A 23,593-nucleotide genomic window follows, 5' to 3' on the forward strand; every position below is an offset into this window, starting at 1 on the left:
GAAGTTTTCTTCCTTTCTACATTTAAGTCTGTTTTCAAAGTGACGGCCCTCATCACACACAGGTACCTCCTGGCAGCATCTCAGGACAGGGTGGCCTGATGGGACCCAAGCTCTGAGAAGCACAGGAGGGGGCGCAGGCGGGTTCCCAGAGATGCTGTGCTGGGCTTGGGAAGGAAGGACGGCCCCAGTGCAGCCTGCAGGGCAGCCCTGAGCTGACAGCCTTCCGGTGCCCACCACAGGGGCACAGTCCCAGACACGAGGTGGCAGCAGCAAGGGTGTGCCTGGGCTGCTGCTGCTCCACAGCTAACGTCTGAGTCACTGCATCAAACACACTCAGTCGAGAGGACCCACGTGCTCCTGGGGGTCTGTCCTCATGGCCGACACACCTGTCCTCCAGGGGCCTCCAGCCAGGCTGACCACCGCAGGCCCGGCGTGTTTCTGCATGCAGCCAGACAGAAGGCACGCAGGGTCCCTCAGATAGAATGGGGGGCACGGAGGACAGAGGACACCCCCAAAGTCGGAAGCTCCAGGAGAACAGCCATGCCCTCATGGTCGGTGACCTTGAGGGAAGCAGAAAGGGGCAGAGGTTACCATGGGTCGACTGCTGGAGACAGGCCCCGTGTGGTCCAAGCCCCAGGCCTGAGTACCCACCAGGGGTCTTCTGAGCATTTCCCCCAAGACCCCCAAGACCTCCAGCTCCTACCAATCCTCACCATCTCGGAGGCCCGCCTCCCTCTGCCCACAGCCAGGCCGTGCGGGTCATGCTGGGCCTCTCCTAGCAGGGACCCCTGACCCCTGCACCACCCTCTGTGCCCATCCACCTACATGGGACCCTGAACTGCTTGGGGGAAGGTGCGGGACCCTCAGTACCTCGAGGGCCTGGACCTCAGGCTCACGCTAAAGCCTGCAGCCCAGGCCAGCACACAGGGGACTGAGGGGACGCCTGCTATTCTGGGTCCTTTGGCCGCTCATGGCCGGGGGTTGGGGGCACTAATGGGCCTGCACATGGCCTGGGCCCACGGCTCAGAAGAACCCTGGCGTGACTGCAGGGGTGTGTGTGACTAATGCACCCTGAAGAGCTACACCACCCCCATGTCCAGAAGCACCCACCCACCAAGCTCATGCTCCAGGCTTAGGGGAGCCTGGGGTGGGGGAGGGACACACCCTCCTCGGACAGAAAATCCTTTCCCAGGCTTCAGCCCTGCTTCTTGACATGTCCCCACCTTCCATCTGACCACCAGGTCTCCAGACACCTATCCTGGAGCAGGGAGACCTGGCTGACCAGATGGGCACCTGAGCCCAGTTTCTTAAGACCGACTACCAGCCTTTCAGGGAGGTGGTGTACCCTAATCCAACAAACTGGGAGAAAGCATTTTCCACTGGAATTCTCCACCCACTCGTTAGTCAAGGGGGTGGAGGCAGGCAAGGCAGGCCTGCAACGTCATGCATGTCCCAGGAGGCTCTGGGAGGGAGCCCAGGAAACAGGAGGGAGGAAATCAGACCAGGGGACCAGCAGCCTAAGTCTGCAGGGTGGGGGGGCTCCAGGAACAGGAGGGGCCGCCTGAGTGCCACCAGCCACAGATCCTGTTCTTCCTCCCACAGGAGGAGAGGTTTCCCCCGCCCACCTGTGACTCATCTGCCAACACTGGAGGCAGAAGTGAGGCTGAGCAGGGAGCCGGCCCAGCCCCTAAGCCAGTGACTGCTTCCGATTTTGCCCTCTGGGAAGCTGTGAGCTGCTCTGACAGAATCTTGCCTACCCTGAGACTGCCATGCTGGGTGGAAACCCATCCAGCCACACGGCGGGGCTCTGGGGTGTTTGCGAGAGAGGGTGATGGTGTCTGTGTGCCTGTGTGTGTGTGTGTGTTGGGGGAGCGGCCTTAGGCAGGTGAAAAGCCAACACCACCGGCCAGGAGCACACAGAATCCTAGGAAACAGCAAAGCAGGTTGTTTTAAGCCACTGTGTTTTGGGGAAGTTTGTTCACACAGTGATGGCAAACTGAAACAGCTAACGTGTCTGACGACACAGAGATTTCAGCTTCTCTTAGGGAGCTGGGGGTGAGCAAGGGATAAGAATGTAAAAACCAAACAGCCAAAAAATAAGGCAAATCAACTCTGCAGAGAATGGAGTGGAACAGAAGTGAAATATATTCAACGTTATCCATATGGATGAGCTGAAATTTTTAATATCAACACTGAGTCATGATTTAGCCAAAACTTACATTTGTGCGTAGTGTGGTGGAGGGGACTGTAGGATTGTGAAACCTCAATTTCCATAGAAAAAAAGTGCATAAATCATATGCCGAAGTCAAAAAAATCACGAAACACCAACTAGCAGGTAAGTGCATCACATAGGAACATGGAGATAAATTGTTTCATTAGTCACTTTATAGAACTCTGACATCAATAAAAATCAAATCAAAACAATTATGTTCAGGGAACAGCTTACTCTAATGTGGCGTAAGAATCAAAGCCTTTTCCCACTTACACCTAATAAAATCCAGGATTCATCTGCAGAGAAGCCCACCTCTCTTCCCACCAGCTCAGCTGCTGGCCCCGGGCTCCCAGCGTGGTGAGGTCAGACCCCCAGGCTGGTCCTGCCGGCATCACACCTGCCCTGCCTGGTGACTGGTTGGAGGCCACAGGAGCCACCAGTGGCCTAGTGGGAGACAGGTAGTGCAGGGAGCTTCCTCCCGGAGCAGTCCTCTGTGGAGGACAAACAGCCGGGCCCCGGAGGGGGCCACATGGAGCCTGGGGGGTGGACGAGGCACTGACCTCCCCAGACCTCCCAACATGGGGACCCTATCATAGCGCCCACTGGCCATGGGACAGGGCAGGCGTGGGTGACGGCCCCTCCCTGCATTGTCACTGAGGCCCTGAGCCCCCTGTCAGCTCCAGAGACCCAGATGACCCTGGGCGGACGGTTGAGGAGCTGAGGACATTTCCTGCCATCAGAGGCTGCTCTCAGCTCAGCTTATCTACATTCAGGGTCTGAGAGCAGTGACCTCACCAGCCAGGCAGACTGGCCGGGAGATGGGGCAGGGGAACTGCCCGTCACCCTCCACTTTCCAGAGTGGCCAGGATTCCAACAACCAGGAAAGGCAGGCCTTCAGCGATTGCAGTAAGCCGGACCTCACACTCACCTGGCCACAGGCAGTGGTGGGGCATGACCTGCGTCTTGTGGCATCACCCAGGTTTCCAGGGAAACCTCCTGGCCGTGTACAGGAGCCTGACTGGGGTGGCAGGACAGACTCCTCTCCTGGCCCCGTCCCTTCTCACAGCCCCGAGCTCACTCACAACGTCCCCTACCCAGAGCAGGCATGGCCCCCAGGCCCGTCCAGCATCAGATGGAGAGGGCTGGGGATTCCAGCTCCATCTCTACAAGGACCCAAGGAGCATGTGGGGTGGGAGCAGGACTCTACACAAACAGGAAAGGCCTGCTCAGCCTGAGTACAGCAGCGGCACTAAGACCGCTGGAGAGACCATCTACCCAGGGGAGCTGGCCTCCCGTCTCAGGCAGCACACCTGGGCAGGTGAGCGTGGTGTCCACTGAGCTGCTCAGACGGGGTCACAGAGCCAACCTGGGGCCCCCAACCAAGGCTCAGTGGTCTCGCCAGCCAGTGTCCAGGAGGCATGGGCTGGGTGAGTGCCGGGCTCTGGGAGGCTGTGCTGTGCCCGCCGGCAGCAGGGCCCGTGGACACTGACTGCCCTACACAAAGAAAAGGCCGAAACAGCAACACGAAAGCCTGGACCCTGCTCCCCAATTCCAAGGCCTCCTGCCCAGACTGACTAAGCCAAATACCAGCCCCAAACACCAGCCACAGGGGACGGGCCCTGCAGGCACCATGAATGGCCTTCCCTCTGCAGTCGTCCCCAGGACAGGGCGGACACCAGGCCTGTGTCCCCGCTGCCTGTCATGGCCGCCACACCCTCCCACCTCAAATCCCCAGGGCACCCAGCAGGCCCAGGGAAGGATGGCCTGACAACAGCGATGACCACGTTCCTGGTGGTCAGGGCCAAGAGGGACGGGGCACCTTCCCCTGAGTTATTTTTCCATTGCCAGTACGCTGTGAGGTCACCGCCTAACAGACAAGGGGACTGAAGCTGGGAGGGGCCCAGAGCCTCTCCAGGCCTTTCCGCTAAGCGGTGAGGCCAGGACATGTCAGGGTCCCAGGGTGGTCGGGACAAAACCACAAACTAGGTGGCCTCCAACAGCAGACATGTGGCCTCTCCCAGTGCCGGATGACAGACGTGTGAGACCCACGTGTCGCCACGGGGAAGGCCCATCTCCAAAAGGTCTGAGGAGGGGCCCCATCACAGTGCCACTGGCACAGCAGGCGGGGTACCAGGGGGGAGGTGATAGGTGCCTCTGCTGGAAACAGGTCCCCCACCCACCTCAGTCCAGGGGGGCCGGGTGTTACTCTGCCTCTGCCCTCCTTCCCTGCCTCCACAGCCAGCCACCTGCGTGATGGGTTGAAACAAAAGCGGCCACTCTCGCCAGGCCAGGCCTCGCGGAGGACACAGGTGTTCTCAGAAACCTGGAGATGAACCAGGAATTCCCCTGCACTTTCCTCATAACAGACAGACCGGGACACGCCCTCCGAATGAGACAGAACCTCTGCCCAGCTCACTTCACTCCTCCTCCCCCTGTAATTGCGGGATGTTCCAGGGACCCTACCTCTGGGCCAGAAGGTCCCTGACCACAGAGCGCCAGCCCTTGCTGTCCCTCCCACCCCACCAGAACTGGAAGCAACGGAATAGGCACAAGGTCCCTGCACAGGCTGTGCCTGCTGCAGTTTAGAGAAAAGCTCATTTTTCCAGGGGCTTCCCAGGCAGGAAGATACCCCACTGGCCAGGAACCCACCCATCTGCAGGGGGGCTTCCTTGCCCCTTCCTCAGCCAACTGAAGAGTTGCAGGGGCCCCTGCCCGCTCCCCTCCCCCGTCCCCAGCTGTGTCTCCCCTAGGGTCCCCCCCCAAGAGTGTCCCCCATGATGCTCAGCACAGTCCTGGCTGGAGGCCCCCCCACCTCCTCAGTCTGTACCACATGCAGTCCCCCCTGGGCCCTGGGGAGGGCCCCCAACTACCTCCCTCTCCCCACCGCCTCCCCATGCTCTGGGGAAGACAGACCTCCCAGGGTCTCTTCAGGGCCCTGCCTCCCATGCCCAGCACCCAAGCCTCCACTGGCCACAACGCCCTGTAGTGCTCGCTGCCCCTTCACCTTGGCTGCCCCCCGAATCTCCAGCACCCCAGTGACTGGGAACACAGGCTGGAGCTTGTTGAGAAGATGGGGTGACTGGAGGAGCTCCCCTACCCCTGCACGGAGCCTGGGCTGTCTGGACCTGGGGTGGGAGGCATGGAGAGCCTGGCCAGTGCCCAGGGCCCCAGGAGGACGGCCAGGCCTGCTGCTCTCAATGCTTAAGACCAGAACTAACAAGGCCTCTTTCCCCAAACCACAGCCCTCCTGAAAATGGTGACATCAGTGAGGTTTCTGAGCAAAGAAACCAGCAGTCGTGGTCAGAAGTGAGAGCCAGCAGGCGTCACTAAACAAGCAAAGGAAGGCGCCTGGGGCCTGGCTCCCCAGCTCTACTGTCCTTAGGCAGAGAGCATGTGCAGGGCCCCCCAGCAGCTGACGGGGTCCCCAACACACAGGACCTAGTCACCCCCAAGTGCCCACCCTGCCAGCCCTGCCACGCAGCAGCCACCCCACGCTCATGTCCTAGGCTGTGACCTCATGTCCAGCCCCCAGAGCTGGCAGCACATGTCCCTTCCACAGCCCTGTGCAGCCCATTTTGCTCCTGGGAAATGAAAGACAAGACCACTCCCGCAGCCCTTCCGAGCCCAGCGTGGCCACCAGCTGCCACCTCCACAGGACCAGGCCCCACACCACCTGCTAGGTCCCTGTGGTTCCCTCAGCCACACACATCCACGCTTCTCCAGGTATGGTGGAGTCCCTGGCACAGGTACGGGGGTCCCAAGGGCAGTGAAATGGGGGTACAGCCCCGTCTCCCACAGGAAACTCAGAAGCCAGTGAGGCTTTCAGAATCACGGTCACACTCACACCCACAGGAGGTGGCTTTGGAAATGCCAGCTCCTCTGGGATGGAGCAGGGGGACAGGGCTGTTTGAAGTCAAGTTTCCCCGGGTGTACGGAGAGTTGACAGGTCCTGAGGCTCAGGTGCCCCTTCTCACAGCCAGGGCTCCCCCTCCATCCAGGAGGGCTGGCGGCTGGGCAAGAGCTTCCAGCAGGACCTCGTGACACACATGCTCCGCCATGCAGACCGGTGTGGGAGCCTCAGCACCAGGTTCTTAACCCAGAGGGCAGGTCACGGCACTGGGGCAGCCCCTCCCAGCGTCTGCATATGGCACACCTGGGGGTGCTATTATGTGTCTGCTTATGTCGGATACACAGGAGCATAAGCAGACCCTGCAGAATGGGGCCTGTGGGAGGGGCCAGCACGGCCAGATAGAGCCACTGCCCACATCGGCCTGGCTGTCCGATTGGAAATGTAAAGACAGGGAGCGCTAAACATGGAAAGCACCAACGAAATGACCCTGGCTGTGTCTCGAGGTCACAACAACCACGGAGAGAGGGTTGGTCTCAGTGACTTGAAACAGGCGTTCAAGGTGTAAGCCCACGGGAAGACCCCAGGGAGCACAGACCCGCAGGGAGACCTGGGAGCTTTCCGTGGTCTCTGTGGGGACACTGGTGGTGCCGGCATTCTGAAACGCTGGCGTGTGACATACTGCGTACGTTCAGCAGGTGGTATACACAGATGAAACACTGGACATATTAGTCACATGTTAACTTTCACATATAACATTATGGCAACAGCGTTAAGAACCAAGATTTTCACATAAAGGAATAGAGATACAAATACAAACGTCCAAGGAGTGAAAAACCCGAATCAGAAAAATCAGTGTGAAGTCACGCTTCCTTTTTCTACAAGAAGGTCACTGCACGGGCTGAGGACTGGAAACGAGGTGCCCGGGGCAGCAAGCGCCCTCATACCCAGGCCCCAAACACAGTTCCTCAGAGGGCCCGGCCCCTTGGGAACGGCTGACCCCAGGCCTGGGCTAGAGTCCCATGGTGTGGCAGAGACTGGCTCAGAGACCGCAGGACTCAGGCCACAGGCCAGCGGGTCTGAGGGACAATCTGAGCACCACAGGGAGGACGTCTGCACGGACTGCGTGAGTGTCTGTGATATGCACACGCTCAGGACACAGCTCACTGGTCACTCTGGATGGGTGTCAGGAACCGACGCTGACACTTGTCCTGCCTTTCTGTAGGATGGCATCTGAAAGTTACGGACGACCGGTGTCGTGCGGGATTGCTAGGAATGGCTGATGCCAGCAACTCCCATCAAAACCGGTCACCAGCAGACAGTAGCTGCCGCCCAGTGCAGGGGTCCCTCCTGAATCTGACAGCACAGGAGCAACGGCTGGGCCCCACCCTGAGTGCCCTTGACCTCTGACCCTGGGCAGTTGTCTGTCTAGGGGTGCAGATGCCACTGGGCTTGCGGTGAATATTTGGAGCAGGCGGTGGTGACCAAAGAAGCAATGAAGACCCTGGCAAAATGCTTTTCCATGAGGTCCAGGACTCGACAGCAGGAAGACAGCTCTGGCCTGGATGGCACAGGTGGGTGAGGGCGGCCCGAGGCCCCACCCCCAGGCCCGGAGGCCCCAGAAGAGCAACTGCAAACACCAGCGCGTGTCCCTGGGCCCCTGGCCGCCCAGCCTGTCTGACTGGAGGAGTGGCAGGTGGGGCGGGCCTGAGCTCCACAGCAGGCTGGGAATTACAGGCCTTCATTTCCTTCTGGAACAAAATAATTACAGCCTTCACAGAGGACCCGAGTTCCCTGAGAGCAACGTGGGACGTCAGCTGAGAGCCCGCCTTCGTCTTCAAAAGAACAAGTTAATTTTAATCAGAGTGGGGGGAGGAGGAAGGCCAGTCTGGGACACGTGTCTCAGGGGAAAACGCATTAAAAAGCCAAGGCCTGCAGATGGGACCTGCATGCTTTGGCCCCAGTCCGCTCATGGCCTGTCAGGCGTGATGCCACCACCAACACCCCACAGTTCCCGGGGCAGTTTTCCTGACTCAAATTTTCATCCCCAGGAGAAATTGATATCATGAAGCTGGAAGCTGGCACCGGCTGGGCGCTGCCACGATCCACAGCCCTGGTGACAGCCACCCTGCACGCCACCCTGCACCTTTGCAGGACCATGGGCCCCACCACCACCATACAGCCCGTCAGGCCCCGTCCACTTCGCCACCACCGACCCCGCCCTGAGCGCTGTCACCATCTGTGCTGCCCGCCAGCGCCCGACAGGTCTGCCAAGTGGACGGCAGGACGCAGTGGGTGACGGGTGCCCCAGACATCAGGTCCCAGGCCCGGAACCCGGGAAAGGTGTTGCAGGTGTGATGACGTTAAAGATTTTGTGACGAGCAGATTGTCCAGGTGGCCCACAGGCGCCATCTCTGCGTCCTTAGAAGAGGGAGGCAGACGGAGACTCGACACTGAAGAGGAGTCCATGTGCCCATCGAGGCAGAGGTTGGGGTGACGCCGCCACAAGCCCAGGGGCGCCTGGAGCCCCAGGAGCTGGAAGAGGCGGGAAGGAGACTCCTCTCCAGCCTCAGAGGGAGTGTGGCCCTGAGACACCTGGATTCTGAATTCCTGGCTTCCAGAACTGTGAGAGAATCAGTTTCTGTTGTTTCAAGCCACCCAGTGTGTGGTCACTTGTGACAGCGGCCGCCGGAAGCTCAGAGGATGAGACTGGCCCCAAGGACGCTGATCAGTCCGTGAAGGACGGCACCCAGTCCTTCGAGCTGCCCACCTAAAGGCAGGCAAGGGAGGCCCTGCTACGGGACCCCACAGCGCTCCCCACCAGCAGCCCGGCCACTCCGGAAGGAGGCTGGACAGTAGCCCTGGGGCCCGTCCAGCTCACAGACAGCCTGTGGATTTCCCACTGGCCCGAAGGGTTGGGATGCTGGGTGACATTCTACCTGCCACTTCTGGGAGGCACCTCAGTGGAGCAGTAGCACAGCCCGCCCAGGGCACCCCTCCAGGCTCCAGGGCAGCACATGGGTGCTGTCAGGGCTCCCATGATACCTGGGTATCTGTCCTCACACCTCCGGGCCCCTTGGGGCGTGCTCTGATGACCGGCCACCTAGTGATGGCTCCATCACCACTTGCCCCCTCCCTGTGTGGTGCCTGCAGGCAGGGAGTCACCCCCATCCCATCCATGTGCATCCATGGCCTCCCCTTGGGTCCTCGGCCCACCTGCCCCTCCACAGACCTTGTAGGCGCTGCCCACTCTCCCTCCAGCCCTCTTTCCTGGGCTCCCACTCAGCCTCATGCCTCTGCTCACCTCTATCCGCCTCTGTGCTGCTCTGAAGCCTCCTCCCCCTGGAGCAGCCATACCTGGGCCCCTCCCCCAGCAGCCCCACCCCTGCCATGGCTTGTCCTCACCCAGGCCATCCCTTCAACCCATGACAGCCTCTCAGATATAAGCGCTCAGGTGCCAGCCAACTGCAGCCATCTTCCGTGGGGAGGGGCCCGTGGCCCCCAATTCCAGGAGCTGATGGCAGACCCCACCTGTCTCCCCCAGGGCTCTGCCCCCTGCTCCCGTTTTCACTCCTTGCCCTCCAATCGACGCCCCATCCTCCATCCTCTCACACGTCATGCAGCCCTCCGGGCCTGTCACACTCCTGTCCCCACAAGTAGGGGGTCTCTCCAACACAAACAGCACTGTTCACCCTCTGCTAAAAATTCTCCAATGGTGGCCCTGCTTTCAGGATAAGGCCTCAGCCCACCAGGCGCAAGCTGGACCCCTTCCCCCACCCCTTGGAACTTCCGTTTGTCACAGGTCCTGGCACAGCTGCTCCTTTTGCCTCGGATGCTCGCCCCCACCTATTAGTTCAGATCTCGGCCATGTCACCTCCTCTAGGAGGCCTTCCTGGATTGCCAGTCCAGGTCAGCTTTCTCGCCAGATGCTCTGCTGTGAGGCCCATGTCCCTTCACAACACATTCCTATGTGTGATTTCGCACAAACCCTGAGGACTGCAGCTCATAACCCTGACCCTAACCCTGACCCTCACCCTGATCCTGACACTAACCCCTAACCCTAACCCCTAAACCCTGACCCTGACCCTGACCCTAACCCTATCCCCAGCCACTCCCCCCTGCCCCCAGCAAGGGCCGTGATTCTGTGCACCCTTCCACCTCCATCCAGAGGAGCGCTGGCCCTTGGTGGGTGATAGGGCAGGGCGATGGGAGAGAGGATGGGACCACAGGTCTAGAGGAATAGGAGCCTGGTACTGAGGCCCTGAGGCTCACACCACCCCTAGCAGGTGTCACCATCACCTGTCAGGTTGGGGGACTGGCCTCCGGGAAGAGGCCTGGCAGAGGCTCCTGCAGGGCCGTGGGCAGAAGGAGGGGGCCTGCCCTGTCCTGCCAGGAACATGCGGCCTGTGGCCCTCAGAGCCACCGTAGCTGTGGGGGCCTGCCAGCCCAAGGTGGGCCACATGGCAGCAGCCCCTGGGAAAAAGCTCCTACTGAGCTGGCAAGGGTGCCACTTCCAAAGGTGGCTGCTGACAGGTCATTACAAGCCCCCAGGGTACCCTCACTCACCTCCCAACCCAAGAAGCAAGTGCTGTTGTTACCTGAGATAGATGGGGAAACTGAGGCTGAGATGCCAGCCTGCTGGGGCCCGCACAGAAAGTGACCAGCAGGAGAGGGCCAGGCAGCCCGGTGTGTCTGCCCTGGAGGTCAGGGCATCCCTCAGGAGGAGCACCCGTGTCCTCAGTGGTGCACCAGAACTCTGGGGACAGTCCCTGTTTGAGGGCCAACGTGGCCTGTCACCAGCGCCCCAGCCACCTGGCCCCAGGCTGGCTTGGCGCTTCTGCAGAATGTCCATGTGGGCACCCCCTTCCCACTGAGCCTCCAGCCACCTTGCAAGGTGGGGTGGAGGGGTCTCCCGGGGACAAGATGCCTGGCACGGGAGGGACCTGATCTCACTGCGTCTGCTGAGATGCTCACTGACACGTGTCCAGGGTGGTACATACACCCCCAAGGCCCAGGAGCTCCCAACACCGCGGGGCCCGCTGGGGCCACCAACAAGCAGGGTCTGTAGGACAACCCCTCCTAGCAGGCCTCCCTGCCCTGGCTCCAGGCCCTGTGTCAGCACCCCTGATGGCCTCCAGGCCAGCCTCTTCCCCCCAGGACATTCCCAAGTGCTGATGACCGTGGCCCCTCGCAGCTCCGCCACCTGGACCCCCAACAGCATTGCACACGAGCTTGGCCCCGGCTTCCTGCACCAGCCCCTGAAGCCCTAGCCTCACCCGCCCACGGAAGCCCATCTTCCCCAGTAGAAGCAGTTCCCAGCTTCCCCTTCTGGGAGGTGGCCGGAGCGGCTGTCCCCCAAACAGCATCGCTGACACTTCAAAGCATACTTGTCCACCAGGAGACCTCTGACCCCACACAGAGCAGGAAACCCTGCTCACCAATGCCAGCAGATCAAACACCTGGCTTCCACGTACCTCAGCTCAGGCTTTAATCCTCAAAAAATGAAACACAAATGTCAATCAGGCAAAAGCACCTGGGGCTTTGGTGCCAAAAGGAGCCAGATACCCACGCTCCCAGAGCTGCGCGCACCGCTGGGCACGGGCACAGCCCCTGAACCGAGATCAGAGGAGATGTGGGCACAGGCCCCTCAGCAGGCAAGTACCTGACAGCAGCAGCCCTGAACACACTGGGCTGCATTTTCCCAGCGCCGGGGTCCCTGCCAGCCGGACCACTGTCCCCATAACTACCCACCATGACCCGGGATCTGAAGGTCATTCTGAGGACTGACCAGCTCTCCACTCCCTCGCTGACAGCATGTGCCCACGGCACACACGAGAGCGGCCAACCCTCTATGCTGGCCCCCAGACCAGGCCAAAGGCAGGACATGGCCAAAGGGCTGGGCCAGGGGTGGCAAAGAGTACAGAGAGAGGCAGGGCACGGCCGATGGACCCCAGGCCAGCAGGACGTGGCTGCGGCCCGTGGTCCTGGCTGAGCCAGGCCACAGCAGACAGATACTCTGGGAAGAAGACACCAGGGCATCTGACCTTTTTCTGAATCCCTGCCCTCGGTGAGCCAGCCACCCGTCCCCTGGGGTGCCCTCCTTTGAGACCCTCACTGGCTCAAGGCTAGCGGTCAGTGCCACGTCCATCCCCAGCATGAAGGTCCAGAACTGACAGGAGGTGGACCTGGTTCAGGGGAGGAGAGGTTTGTGCTCAGACCCCCAGAGCCATTCAGGGTGGTGAGCAGGTCTGACACAGGAAGCAGGCGGGGAGGAGGGTGGGGACAAGCCCCTCAGAGTCGCTGCAATCCTGGGACCCCACCACGTGTGGCCTGGCAGGCAGGCCCCAGGTACACCAGGGGCCCCAGACACCCCTTCCCCAGCCACACGTTAGCCACCCCTAAGGCCTGACGGCTCATCTCCTGGGAAACTGTGGCACCACACAAGTGGGCAAGCAAGAGGCCCAGCCAGACAAAGTCGTCTGAAGGTCAAGGAGACTTTGGAAAAGGCCCAGCTGGGGTGGAGAACTGCTCTCGTCCTCTGAACAGCACTGGACCCCATCTCTGCTCTGTGGGCAGGACAGTAGGCCATGGAGCCAGGCGGAAGGCCACGGCTGCCGCCAAGGGGACTCCACCTGAGGCAGCCTGGAGCCTCTGGGGCCCTACGGCCTGCATGAGGCCAACCAGGGAGGAGCAGGAAGAGTCAGGAGCAGGGCCAGTGACCTCCTGGACACACCCCACTGCCCAGGCACCAGCTGGTGGCAGCTCTCAGAGGACACAGCCAGCACCTCAGGGCCCGTGGGAAGCCTGTGGCAGGCGGCCCCAGCCCTTCAGCCATGTCCCCATACCCCATGTGGTGACCACAGACATGCCACGTGGCGATGCCTTCAATCCCCCCGAGGTGCCACCCCCAGTTCTCAAAGGCGTAAGGCCTGTGGCTGGAGGGAGAGACGGAGGGCAAGGCAGCAGCCCAGGGACAGACCCCAGAGCCACCTCCAGAAGCCTGAGCACCTGGCTACCTGCTGACGGAGGAGAGCTCACCTGGCACCGGGGTGGGGGTGGGGGTGGGGCTGACATCTGAGGGCAGGCGACTCAGCGACCGTCCTCCTTCCTGCCAAGTCAAGGCCCCAGGACAGTGCCTGACCTGCGTGCGAGCAGGAGAAAGGTGGCAGCTGCAGGCTTCAGGAAGGAAGGTGCATCCCTGAGTGACTAACGGGAGAGGAGCCTGTACCCTCCCTGTACTCGCCCATTGGTCAGAACCGGCGCCTTTAAACACACACCCCTTTCTCCGAAAGGGTAACATATGAAGAGGGAACCCTTGCACTGCACTTTGCAAAACGGCCACCAAACACAGACTAGCTTCGTTCCTGAACAAGCAGCTGACGATTAGCCAACTTTTAAAGCATCTCTTCTGTGGTCTGCAAAGCTGGATGACAGTGCCAGCCAGCAGGAGATTTTCCGATGGCCCCTTCGGAGCAGCGTGCCAGACGCCTGGGGACATCCCCGAGCCCCCTGGGCTGCAGGACCCAGCACAGAGGGACAGCCTTGATGCAGACACAGGCTCGGGACGCCAGGAAGGAAGCCGCCCTCTGTGTGCACTCACCTGGTCCGGGAGCCCCCGTCACGTTTCAAACTGGGTTAAGAGCTCCCTGACTTCTGGGGCCACGTGCTGCGCGGCGCTGGCAGCCTCGGTTATGGCTTTCCTGTACAACCCCTTCTTCTTGCGGTTAAATCTCAGTTTGAAAAATTCAGAGAAAGGGGAGAGTTTTGAAGTGGACAAGAATGACGTAGTTGGAGACCCAAACCATGAGACTTTGGCTTCTTGCCAAGAGGGCTCCCCGTCCTCCTTCTGGCTAAGGCTGATGTCAAGCACACGTGCTGGCCACCAAGGGAAACCATGAATCTTACCCCACACGATGTCCCCTACGGCCACGGTCCTTCCGTCCTCGGTAATGCACTTGGAGACACTCTGTGTGTGCAGCCTGACCGTCAGGGGCGGGACCGTCTGCCCCACATCCTTGGACGAGGACGGCACAGATACGCCATCACCGGAGGAAAAGTCACACGTGTCTAGTGACGTGACTTCTGAGCTGGACGATTTGGACTCGTCCAGGCTGTCGCTGCTCCACACCGACTCACTGGCACAGTCTGTCCTGCTTCCAGGGCAGGTGGTAAGAAGAGCCAGGCCGTCATGCCTGGCTTTGCCCTGGGGACACTTCTTCAAGTCATCGTCCTCACCAGAACTTGCAGAAGACACATCTGCCAGCCCACGGGGCGCAGAGCCGCTGGCAGGGAGAGCGGGTGAGCCGGGCCGGGGGCCTCGCCCGTGGCCGTTGAGCTCCTCCACCAGCTCGGCTCTGTAGACGGGCTCCTGCTCACCAGCACCCAGGCGGTGGGGCTTCAGGCGGATCTTGGGGGGCGGCAGGTCGGCACCAGGGGGCACGGGCCGTGTGAGCTTCAGCTTTGGGATGGAGGCAGAGGGCCCGCTGGGTGGCCTGTCCCGCAGCATCTCAGGGTCCTGGGGGGCACAGAAGGGCTCCAGGGAGCCGTGCACGCGGGACGGGATCTCCACCACCTCTCCCGTGCCCTGGGGCGTGCTGTAGGAGATTTTGATGGCGGGGCTCCGGGGGACCCGGGCCTGGTCCTCCTCCTTCCGCTTCTCCCTCTTGCTCCTCCTCGCGGGGGCTGAGGGCACGGTGTCACCCCTGCCACTGGGGTCCTCATGCTTGCGGAGCTCCCTGTCAGGGTCAGGGCCACTGCCCAGCCTCCTTCGTGGCCGGGGGGCGGCCGGGGGGCCTGGGCTGGCCTCCGGGGGGCTCACGGTGCTCTTGCACTTCTCACAGAGCACTCGGCGAGGCCGCAGGCAGATGGGGCTCAGGGCCAGCCGGCCGGGGTCGCGGTTACGTGACAGGCGTCTTCTTGTCCTCTTGATGGGCCGGGGTGGCGGCTGCGGTACCCACTGCCGGTAACTGTTTCTCAGCCAGAGTGGGGGCGGGAAGGGGGCGTCCTCGAAATACGGCGGGAATGGGGGCAGGTTCCCAGCGGGCAGTGGCGGCACCAGGGGCGGGGGTGGCTCGGGACAGGGAGGTGGCAGGGGGCCCGTCCCCAGCTGCATCGCCTCTGTGTCCCCCTCTGGGGGGGCTGGGCTCTGGCAGCCGTTGACAGGGGTGTCCTCAGCCTGTGGTAGCGGAGTGGACAGGGGCAGGCCGAAGAGGCCAGACCTGGCGGAGGGGAGACAGAAAGGAGAGTCAGGATGGTGATGCCCCACCGTCGCCGCCCCTCCCCTCGCTCCCAGGCCCCGTGGGACTCGGTGTTGGCACTGCCTGGTGTGCCCGGAGGGTCTCTGGGCTTTAAACACAGGCAAAGGGCCCCAAGCACACACCGTGTGGGCTTCCCAGGTGCAGGTGTGAGCTCATGAAGTCGCGTGACCACTTCTCCAGTCTGATAGGCACTGAGTGTCCACATCTCAGTTGGTGGCAACAAGGGGGGATGCAGGTTTGCAGCTGGAGATCCCCCGAAGCCAGAGCTGGCGTGGGGGGCCCAGGACGCCTGAGATCCTGGGAGGCGGCCTGGGGGGGCCAGCTCCTTCCTCTGGCTGGTACCCCTTGCCCAGGGCCTTCAGCAGCTCTCTCTCCCAGAGGAAAGACCCCAAGCGTGCCCTGTGGAGGAGCCCCATTCCAGGGCCTAGGACAGTCCATAGGACCTGAGTCCCAGGTGCCTGATGTGCGTCTGGGGGTGGGGGCCACCACCGAGCCTCTGCAGCCCACAGAGGACAGGGTTCAGCCACCAGGCCAGAGCCCTGGGCCTGGGAGTGAGCCTGCTGCCTCCTGCTCAGTTGGCCATTTCCAGTGCCCTCAGGTAAGGGTGTCTTCCGTACCACCCTGCCCACCGCAACCCAAAAAGACCCCCTCCTGCCTGGCACCCGCAGGCCCTTCCCTCAGGCCCTCCAGCTCCAGGACCGAAGCAGCCGGGACCGACAAGGCCACATGACCTATGGGAAGGCAGGAGGCCCAGCTCCCATGAGAACCCACAGCTGAGGCCACACGGCCAGCACCCCAGGGCTCCCAACAGGATGTGCCCCAGCCGGAGGCCTGGGCCCGGCAGCCCCCATTCAGACATTTCCGCACCTCAAATGGCTTTGGGGTTTTGTTGTTGAAAGTTGGGGAGCAGCATGCCTTTTAGAGAGGAGGGTCCCCCCAGGCCTGGCTGCTGCACCTTTCACGAGGCCCATGAGCTCTGAAGGACTCCGAGATACTGGTGGTGTGGCCGGGAGAGGTTGACACTGTCCCAGATCGCGACAAACAGGCCCCGCCTGCACCTTTCCTCAACCATGAACACACATGACTTTTAAACAAGTGTGATGTATTTGGAAAGTTGTTGTTTTTGAAGCACAGAAGTACTTCTAGTCAAGTTATGAGCAATGAGATCTACAATGTCACACCTTTACCTTCCTCGTCTCACTCAACCCGAGCAGGAGAGAGCAAGGAGCTTTGGTGCTTTTCGATTTCCAGATGATTTCTCCACTTACTGATCTCCAGAAGTATCCAGGGACGCTAAGAGGGGCCACTCATCGGTGGCTGTGACACCACTGTCCCCAGCACATCCCCGAGAACCCACGGCTGGATGGTTCACCCCAACCCCCAGGCGGGCCCATGGCCGGGCCGGGAGCCGGGTGGAAGCCGCACGAGCAGCACAGGACGCAGAGCCTGCAGCCAGGGTGCATGACACCGGCCAGGCGTACAACCCCAGGGCTGTCACCTCTCCCTGGTCCTCATCGTCATGTTGATGAAGTGAACGAACTCAAAAGACACGTCAGCGTCTGAACACTGCCCAGTGTCTGTTAATTCAGGATCACTGGTAAAAGCCTGGAAATCACATTAGACTTTGTTTTCTTCTTCATATCAATCCAGGGGGCCGGAGACTGGGGGTTCACAGACCGGGGTTCCCACAGACTGGGGGGTCCACTACAGTGGGCCTAGGGGGTTGGTCCTAAGGCCGCCCCCAAAGCCTACTTCCTGCCCACCTTTTGCATTCAGACCAGGAACTGGAGGTTCACTCTCACACCCTCCTCTCCACAGGCTTCCTCGATGCCCCACCCTCCCAGGCTCCTGTGCGGCCACCACACTTGGACCCAACGCACATGCCCTCCTGGGCCTCCACGTCACACCCGCCCCCAACCCTGGCCTACATCTGCATATCGCCTGCTGTGCTGGAGCAGAGCCCCTCCTGCCATCTGGCGCTCAGGAATCCCAAGAGCTGGGCCTCCAGGTGGTCCCTTTCCCGTCTCCCATGTACAGGCTGTGCCCTTGGCCGGCTGGCCCAGAGACTCAGCTTCCTGGGCCCCCTCTCTGCACACATAGGCCCGGCCATGAGGCAGTGCGGCAAGTCACTCCCCCACCCCCCAAAGGCCTGCAGCTCCAGTCCGGCGTCTTTGCTTTGTGGCACATGCCCCTTGGGGGGATCCTGCGTGCTCAGGACACACACAGGGCCCTTGACCAGAGCCCTCTGTGTGGCCTGGGTGGGCCGGCCTGCCCCCACCAGACACAGGCAGGCATGGTGGCCAAGCATTCCCTGTCAGCCCATCCAACTGGGAAGTGGCTTCGGCGCACAGTGGCCCTGTCCTCCCTGGTGTGTATGCCCCCTCAGCCCAGGAGGGGTCTGGGGTATGGGGCCCTTCAGGCAGCCCGGCCTTGTGGAATGGCCCGCTGGGCTGCCGGCAGGGAAGGCCCCATGACTCTGGCAGGCAGGCAGCCACACTTCCTTTCCCGGAGCTACTGCCCAGCCCAGGCCACACCCACAACCGCCTGGTGGGTAAACACTCACTCCCCGCTGCAGATCCCAGAGCACATGCCCAAGCAGCTGGGGCTTTGGCTCCCAAACCCTTTCAACAGCCCCACGAAGTACATGTCATCACTACCCCATTCTGCGGATGGGGAGTGAGGCTGAGAGAGATGCAGAGCCAGGCGGGCCTGCCTCAGGCCCACAGACAGCTCAGGACAGGCACTCGCTCCCAGAAGGACCTCAGCAGCCTGTCCTCAGCATGAAGACCTTCCCTGGGCCCCGGGGCACAAGGCATGGCACCACAGTGGCCTGTGGCTCAGCCCCAGGGCCTGGCCCTTCAGTGAGGCCAGGCTGGCTCATACCATCCCACGCCCAGGGATGCAGGCCCCAGCCCACCTGGCAGTGCCCACAGGTGCCACCAGGCCTGCTGTGGTTCAGAGGCTGCTGGGGCCACCTGTGTTCAGGGAGTTGGAGGAAACACGGGAAGGGAAGTCGCAGCCTAGACCCCAGATACCCCCTCATCCAGGGCTACTCACAGGAGCCTTCCCCTCCCCCATGGGCATGGACCCAGGGTTACCACCAATGCCATGGGGCCAGGCTGTCCTAGCAGGCCCCAGAGTCCCGGACTCAAAGGTTTAATAACCTTCAGCATCATTTCAAAAAAGACTCAGCTGACTGCATTCTTCTCTAAGCTTTCCGAGGACCACCCCAGAAACACAAGGCCAGGCCTCCAGGCTATACCCCTTGCAACCTCCCGGAAGCAGCTCTGGAGACCAGCCACACAGGCCAGGTCCCTTTGTGCCACACCTGCCCATCAGCTGCAGGTCTTGCCACCCTGTGACACACTGGACACGTCATTCTCAGTCCCTCCAGCTCCCCCAGGGCAGGAAGGACGTGCCCAGTGGGGCCTGGACCAGGTGCCCATCCTGGTCTGTCCGATGACTTGTCCCAGGAGCAGCCACCAGTGGCCAAATCTCCATCCTGGACGGAGAGTGCCTGAATGGAGCAGGTGCTCTCCTGCCAGGAACAGACTGTGCTTGTCTGGCTGAGTCTCCAAGCCTACGTCCCAACACTCAGGGTGCATGTGGGTCACAAAGCCCTGCACCCCAAACTTCCCAGCAGAGGGCCCAAGTGGGGTACATTCTGATGGCATCCTGGGTAACTCACACTTGGAGTCAGAAACACCAGCTTCGAGGTCAAAGCTGGAGGCTCTGGGCTGGCCCTCATACCCAGTGCCCGTGAGACCACCCCTGTGCCACTCTGAGGCTCTGCTGTCCTTGGGCCACCCCACCTGAGGTCCTCAACCAGAGGTACACCCTCAAACCGCCCACAAAACGCCTACACCCACCCTGAGCCCCAGCCTGCAGAGCAGGGCAGACCCACTCCATCTGCATCTTTACTGTGTTGGGGACACGCTGGGAGGACCATTTACAGCAGCCTGCCTGGGACAGCCCACTTCCTGGTGCACATAGGTGTTCAGTGAATGCAGGTGAGCGCCTGAGTGGGCAGGCACTCGGGGATCCCGCTTCAGAACACTCGGCAGCTGGCAGAAGGTTCAAGACCCAGACAGACAGGAGGCGGCGCTCGGCACCTGGCCCACCTCGGCACATGCACCTGCTGAGACCTGAGCTGGCCCCCAGTTACTCTCCCCTCTGCCAACATTCGGGGAAGAGAACCCACCTCCCAAAAGCCCAACAACCATCATCATAGGTGCTGGGCCTTGGTCCTTCTCGTGGGACAGCTCCCTTCAAGTGGAGACACCCGGGCTGGTTACTCACAGGGCTCCCAGGCCCCCAGGTCTGCATGTGAGCTCGAGGAGCTGCTGATACATGATGGTCATTGGCACGTGCCCAGCTCCTGCACCGTGGCCCCAGCAGACGTGGCCTACTGCCCTGGGACCCACAGGCCCCTTGAGGTGGGTGGATGCACGCAGGCAGAGCTCCCAGCTGCTCTTCCTTACCAGTCAGTGCCCACACCTGGGACGCATCTCCACTAATTGGCCCTGCCACTGTCACATACTGGGGAGGGGGACCAGGCACTGGGGAGAAACTGGCTGGTGGGTATGTGGACCCTGAGGCCCACTGCCTGAAACATCCAGGCCAGGCTGCAAGCTGCCTGGACCTTGCCTAACATGCAGGCTCTGGACATGAGCATTGCCCCTTGTAATATTATGGGTAGAGAGCTGGAATCAAGGTGAAACCAGGGGTGACAGCAAAGGAGAGACGGGGGTGGGGCACAGGTGCAGGTTCAGGACCAAGCCTTGCAGGGGTGGAGGGGCAGGAGATGTCAGGTTTATTCCCAGATTCTCCACAAGGACGGGTTGGGGTCGGCAACTCGAGTCAGAAAGCCACCGCTGAGCCGAGCTATGCCCACCGAGGCCAGCTCCTGGTTCCGTGGGAGGCTTCAGTTACAGCTGAACGTGGCCATGGCCACCGGAGGGTTGACGCCCACGCGTCCTCCAGCTGCCAGATCCCAGCAGGGCCTGCTTCTTCCAGGAGGTGGTGGGGAGGAGGTGGGGAGGTGTGGATCTCCAACCAGGTTAGCCACAGGCCTCAGGGAGGGGGCCTGCGCCTCAGCACACATCTCCAGCCACAAGTCGGGGCACCCTCGCAGCCCGCCTTGTCCTGAGTCAGGGAGCCCAGAAAACAGGGTACAGGGGGCCTCTACTACAGGAGCCCCTCTCCGAGGAGAAGGCCAGGCAGGGCTGAGCAGCAGCCAGAGCACAGACAGGCCAGGCCCACAGCCCTGCCTAAGGAAGGAAGTGGTGGCCATCGGGGGTAGGGGACACCCCAGGACACAGGCTTGGCAGCTTGCAGGGGGCTATGCTGCAGCCCCCAAGTGTCACCTGGTCCTGCCAAGCACTCTCTGCAGTGGCCAGCACGAAGCAGGATGACAGTCACCGGGAGGCCATATGTTAAGTCACATGACTTGTGCATAAATGGCTTCTTGCACATCTAATGAAGAGATAATGCCAGCAGGGTGACTGTCTAAGAGATGGTCCTCCAGCCACATCCGCCACCGGAACCAAACCCAGGCGCCACTGAGGGACAAGTGGGGCTTCTGAGCCGCAAGCCGGTTGATGCTCCCAGTTTCAAAAGAAGGCCCAGCAGGAGCACATCAGTGCCCGCTTAACGCCGAATCATTTATCTGCCAGAGCTCACCACCACGTGACTCGGTATCCAGCAGACTCCTGCTGCCTGGGGCCCTGCAGCAGGCACAGGTGCGCCTCGTGGCCGGTGGATTTGCCCCTAGGCCTGCGGGGGACCCTCCTCCAGAGAAATCAGCAGAACTTGTTTTCACTCCTGCACCCGGGGGCTCCTCCACCCCAAAGTATTTGTAAATCCCATCGCTGGGCACAAGTACTCACTGCCAGGAGCCCGGGGCACCGTGACATTAGTCAACGCGGCCCCAGTTGTGAGTAACTGACAGGGCAAGCCCGGCGCATCTGAACACACTCCCCCACCCCCAACGGAGAACAATTCTGAAAACAGCCGAATTCAACAGTGCGTCTGAACAAAGAAAAGTGCGTTAATTACGGCAGAGGCGCAGAGTTCCGGCTCCAAGCCCTCACCCAGGCCCCGCCCGCCCCCAGCCCGAAAAGTCGCGACCACTTCGAGAGCCACTTTCGCCCCCGAGTGGCGGCCGCGCTCGCGCGCGCCCCGAAACCCGGGCTAGGGAAACCGAAAGCGGGCGCCGGTGCTGCCCTGGAGCTGGGTCCAGGCCCTGGGGGGAGGGAGGTCCCGAGGGGATTCTGGGGGTGTTCGAGGCCCGTGCCCCACGCCGCGCTCACTTTTTCGTGCAGTCCAGCAGAATCCCAGCGAAGCTGCGCTGGCCGCAGCTCACGGTGACCAGCAGCGCGCCGTTGACGACCTGCTCCACCCGCACGGGCAGCCAGCAGCCGGCGCGAGGCTCCATGCTCCCGCGTCCCGGCCGCCCCGCCCGCCCGCCGCCGGGTCAGCCCGCGCGTGACGCCGCCGGCCGCCTGACGTCACAAAGCCCCGCTCGGCCGGCCACCGCGCGCGGGCCGGGGGTGCGGAGGGCGCGCGGGGCACCCGCCGCGCCGCTGCCGGGAACCCCGCGCCCTCAGACGCGCGCGGGGGCCGTGTCGCCTCCGGAGCTCGGCGTGAAGACGCACTGCGCAGCTCATGGGATGGGGCAGAGTTTGCGCCCGGCCTCGGGTTCGCTGGCCGCGAGCGTCCGCGGAAAGGACCCGGGAGCCGGAATCGAGGGGCAGCTGGAGACACTCCCGTCCCTGCTTCAGGGCCCCTCCCCCAACCCTGCCCTGGGCCTACCCGGGGCGCCTCCCCTCCAGGCCCCAGGTCTCCTCCTCTCTCCTCTCCTCCGCCCTGCCCTGGGCACCCCCGCGCGGTGCCCGGGACCCCTGCCTCCAGGTCTGGCGCCCCGTGGCCACCCGGCTACTGCAAGGAGGAAGTCTGGGCGGAGCAAGCAGGAAGCCGGTCAGGCCGGGCCGAGGAGACGCGGGGCGCCGAGTGGACACCGGCGTGCGCGCCGCAGCGGCCCAGTCTCTCCCACGCCGCGTAGGGGGCACTTGGCGACTCTTGTGTGCTAGGCGCTCCCCTGAGTTACGAGAGGGCGGCGTGCGCCCGGGGTGGCCCGCACCAGGGTTGGGGGCGGGGGTGTGATCCGGTCTGCAAGTCTCAGTTGCGAACCTGACCCCCGGGTCGCTGGGGAAACTGGGTTCAATGAAACGCCACTGCGGCCAGAGGGGCCGGAGCGCCCCCGCGACCAGTTCACAATGGGAAGGAACCTTCCCCGAGCGCGAGCGGGACTCCCCGGCGCCCGCAGCCGGCCTGCTGGGGGGAGTGGGAGGTGGAGGCATCAAGTGAATGCCGGACCCCTGCTCCGGACCCTCGCCCGGGCCCTCCTCCCACGCAACTTCAGCCCAGTCAAAGCTCTCGACTTTCGCGAGCACTTGCGCGCGGGGCCCAGCCAGTTGCAGTGACCTTGCCCGGAGCCGGCCGGCCCCTTAAGCCGGGCTTGCTGCGCCTGACTGGGCACTGGAGGCTGGCTAGCAGCCGGTTGTCCTGACGACCCGGACGCCACCCGCCTCCTGGCTCCGCCTCTCTGAGCCCGGCACTCGGCCCCGCCCGGCCTGGCCCTCAGTCGTGGGCGCCACCCCTGGCGCCTCCAGGGACAGTGGGGCCGCCGTGGCGCCGCTCGTCATCGCCCTTGGGCGGCTGCGGGGCACAGAGCTGCCGGAGAGGAGCCCCTGGGGGAGCCAGGGAGGCCGCGGGGACCTCAGAGCCTCACTGCCCCCACTGTACCGGGCTGGGTATTGAGGCCCGAGGAGCACAGTGAGTCCAGCCCTAGGAGAGGTCCTAGTAGAGGTGTGGGAGGCAGAACAAGCACCTGTCCTCTGCATTGGTGGGGTTCCAGCAGACACCACAGGGACCCCCCAGCAGGCGTCCGGCACCTCAACCTGGCCACCTCTCCAGGGTCAGCTGACGCCTCCCTGTGACAGCTCAGCCCCCAGAGGGGCCTGACTGCTGTCTGCGCCCACAAGCCTCTGCAGCCTCCCCCCTTCAGAGCTTCCTGGGGCTGACAGTGGAGCAGAAAGTCCAGGCAACAGGGACCTCTGCTGGTGCTGAAGGGCAGGGGCCTGGTTAGAGGCTGCCCACCGGCTCCGCACCAGTACTAGCAGGACTCCCAGTGCCTGCTGGGCACCGCCTTTCGTGGGCACTGGGGACAGGCTGCACCACATACCAGGGAGCCAGGGTTCGAGTTAGCTCTGGGCT

At 62.3% G+C, this 23,593-nt stretch overlaps 1 protein-coding gene across 4 annotated transcripts; it reads right to left on the reverse strand.

Annotated features, from left to right (window-relative positions):
- PWWP2B (PWWP domain containing 2B) lies at nucleotides 1-22,474 on the reverse strand. 4 transcript variants are annotated; one of them, XM_019728301.2, is made up of 3 exons: nucleotides 21,628-22,474; nucleotides 13,965-15,277; nucleotides 1-560 (listed from the first exon to the last, which is right to left on the reverse strand). In XM_019728301.2, the coding sequence occupies exons 1-3, from the start codon at nucleotides 21,750-21,752 to the stop codon at nucleotides 547-549; spliced, it is 1,452 nt and encodes a 483-aa protein (XP_019583860.2). In that variant the 5' UTR covers nucleotides 21,753-22,474; the 3' UTR covers nucleotides 1-546. The 4 variants fall into 4 exon arrangements, with proteins under 4 accessions (XP_019583860.2, XP_019583857.2, XP_019583858.2 ...); XM_019728298.2 differs by having other exon boundaries at nucleotides 13,660-15,277; XM_019728299.2 differs by lacking the exon at nucleotides 21,628-22,474 and adding an exon at nucleotides 15,439-21,621 and having other exon boundaries at nucleotides 13,660-15,277.
- Nucleotides 22,475-23,593: the final 1,119 nt, after the last annotated feature.

The sequence above is a fragment of the Rhinolophus sinicus genome, linkage group LG07, assembly GCF_036562045.2.
Source record: "Rhinolophus sinicus isolate RSC01 linkage group LG07, ASM3656204v1, whole genome shotgun sequence".
Lineage (NCBI taxonomy): Eukaryota > Metazoa > Chordata > Mammalia > Chiroptera > Rhinolophidae > Rhinolophus > Rhinolophus sinicus.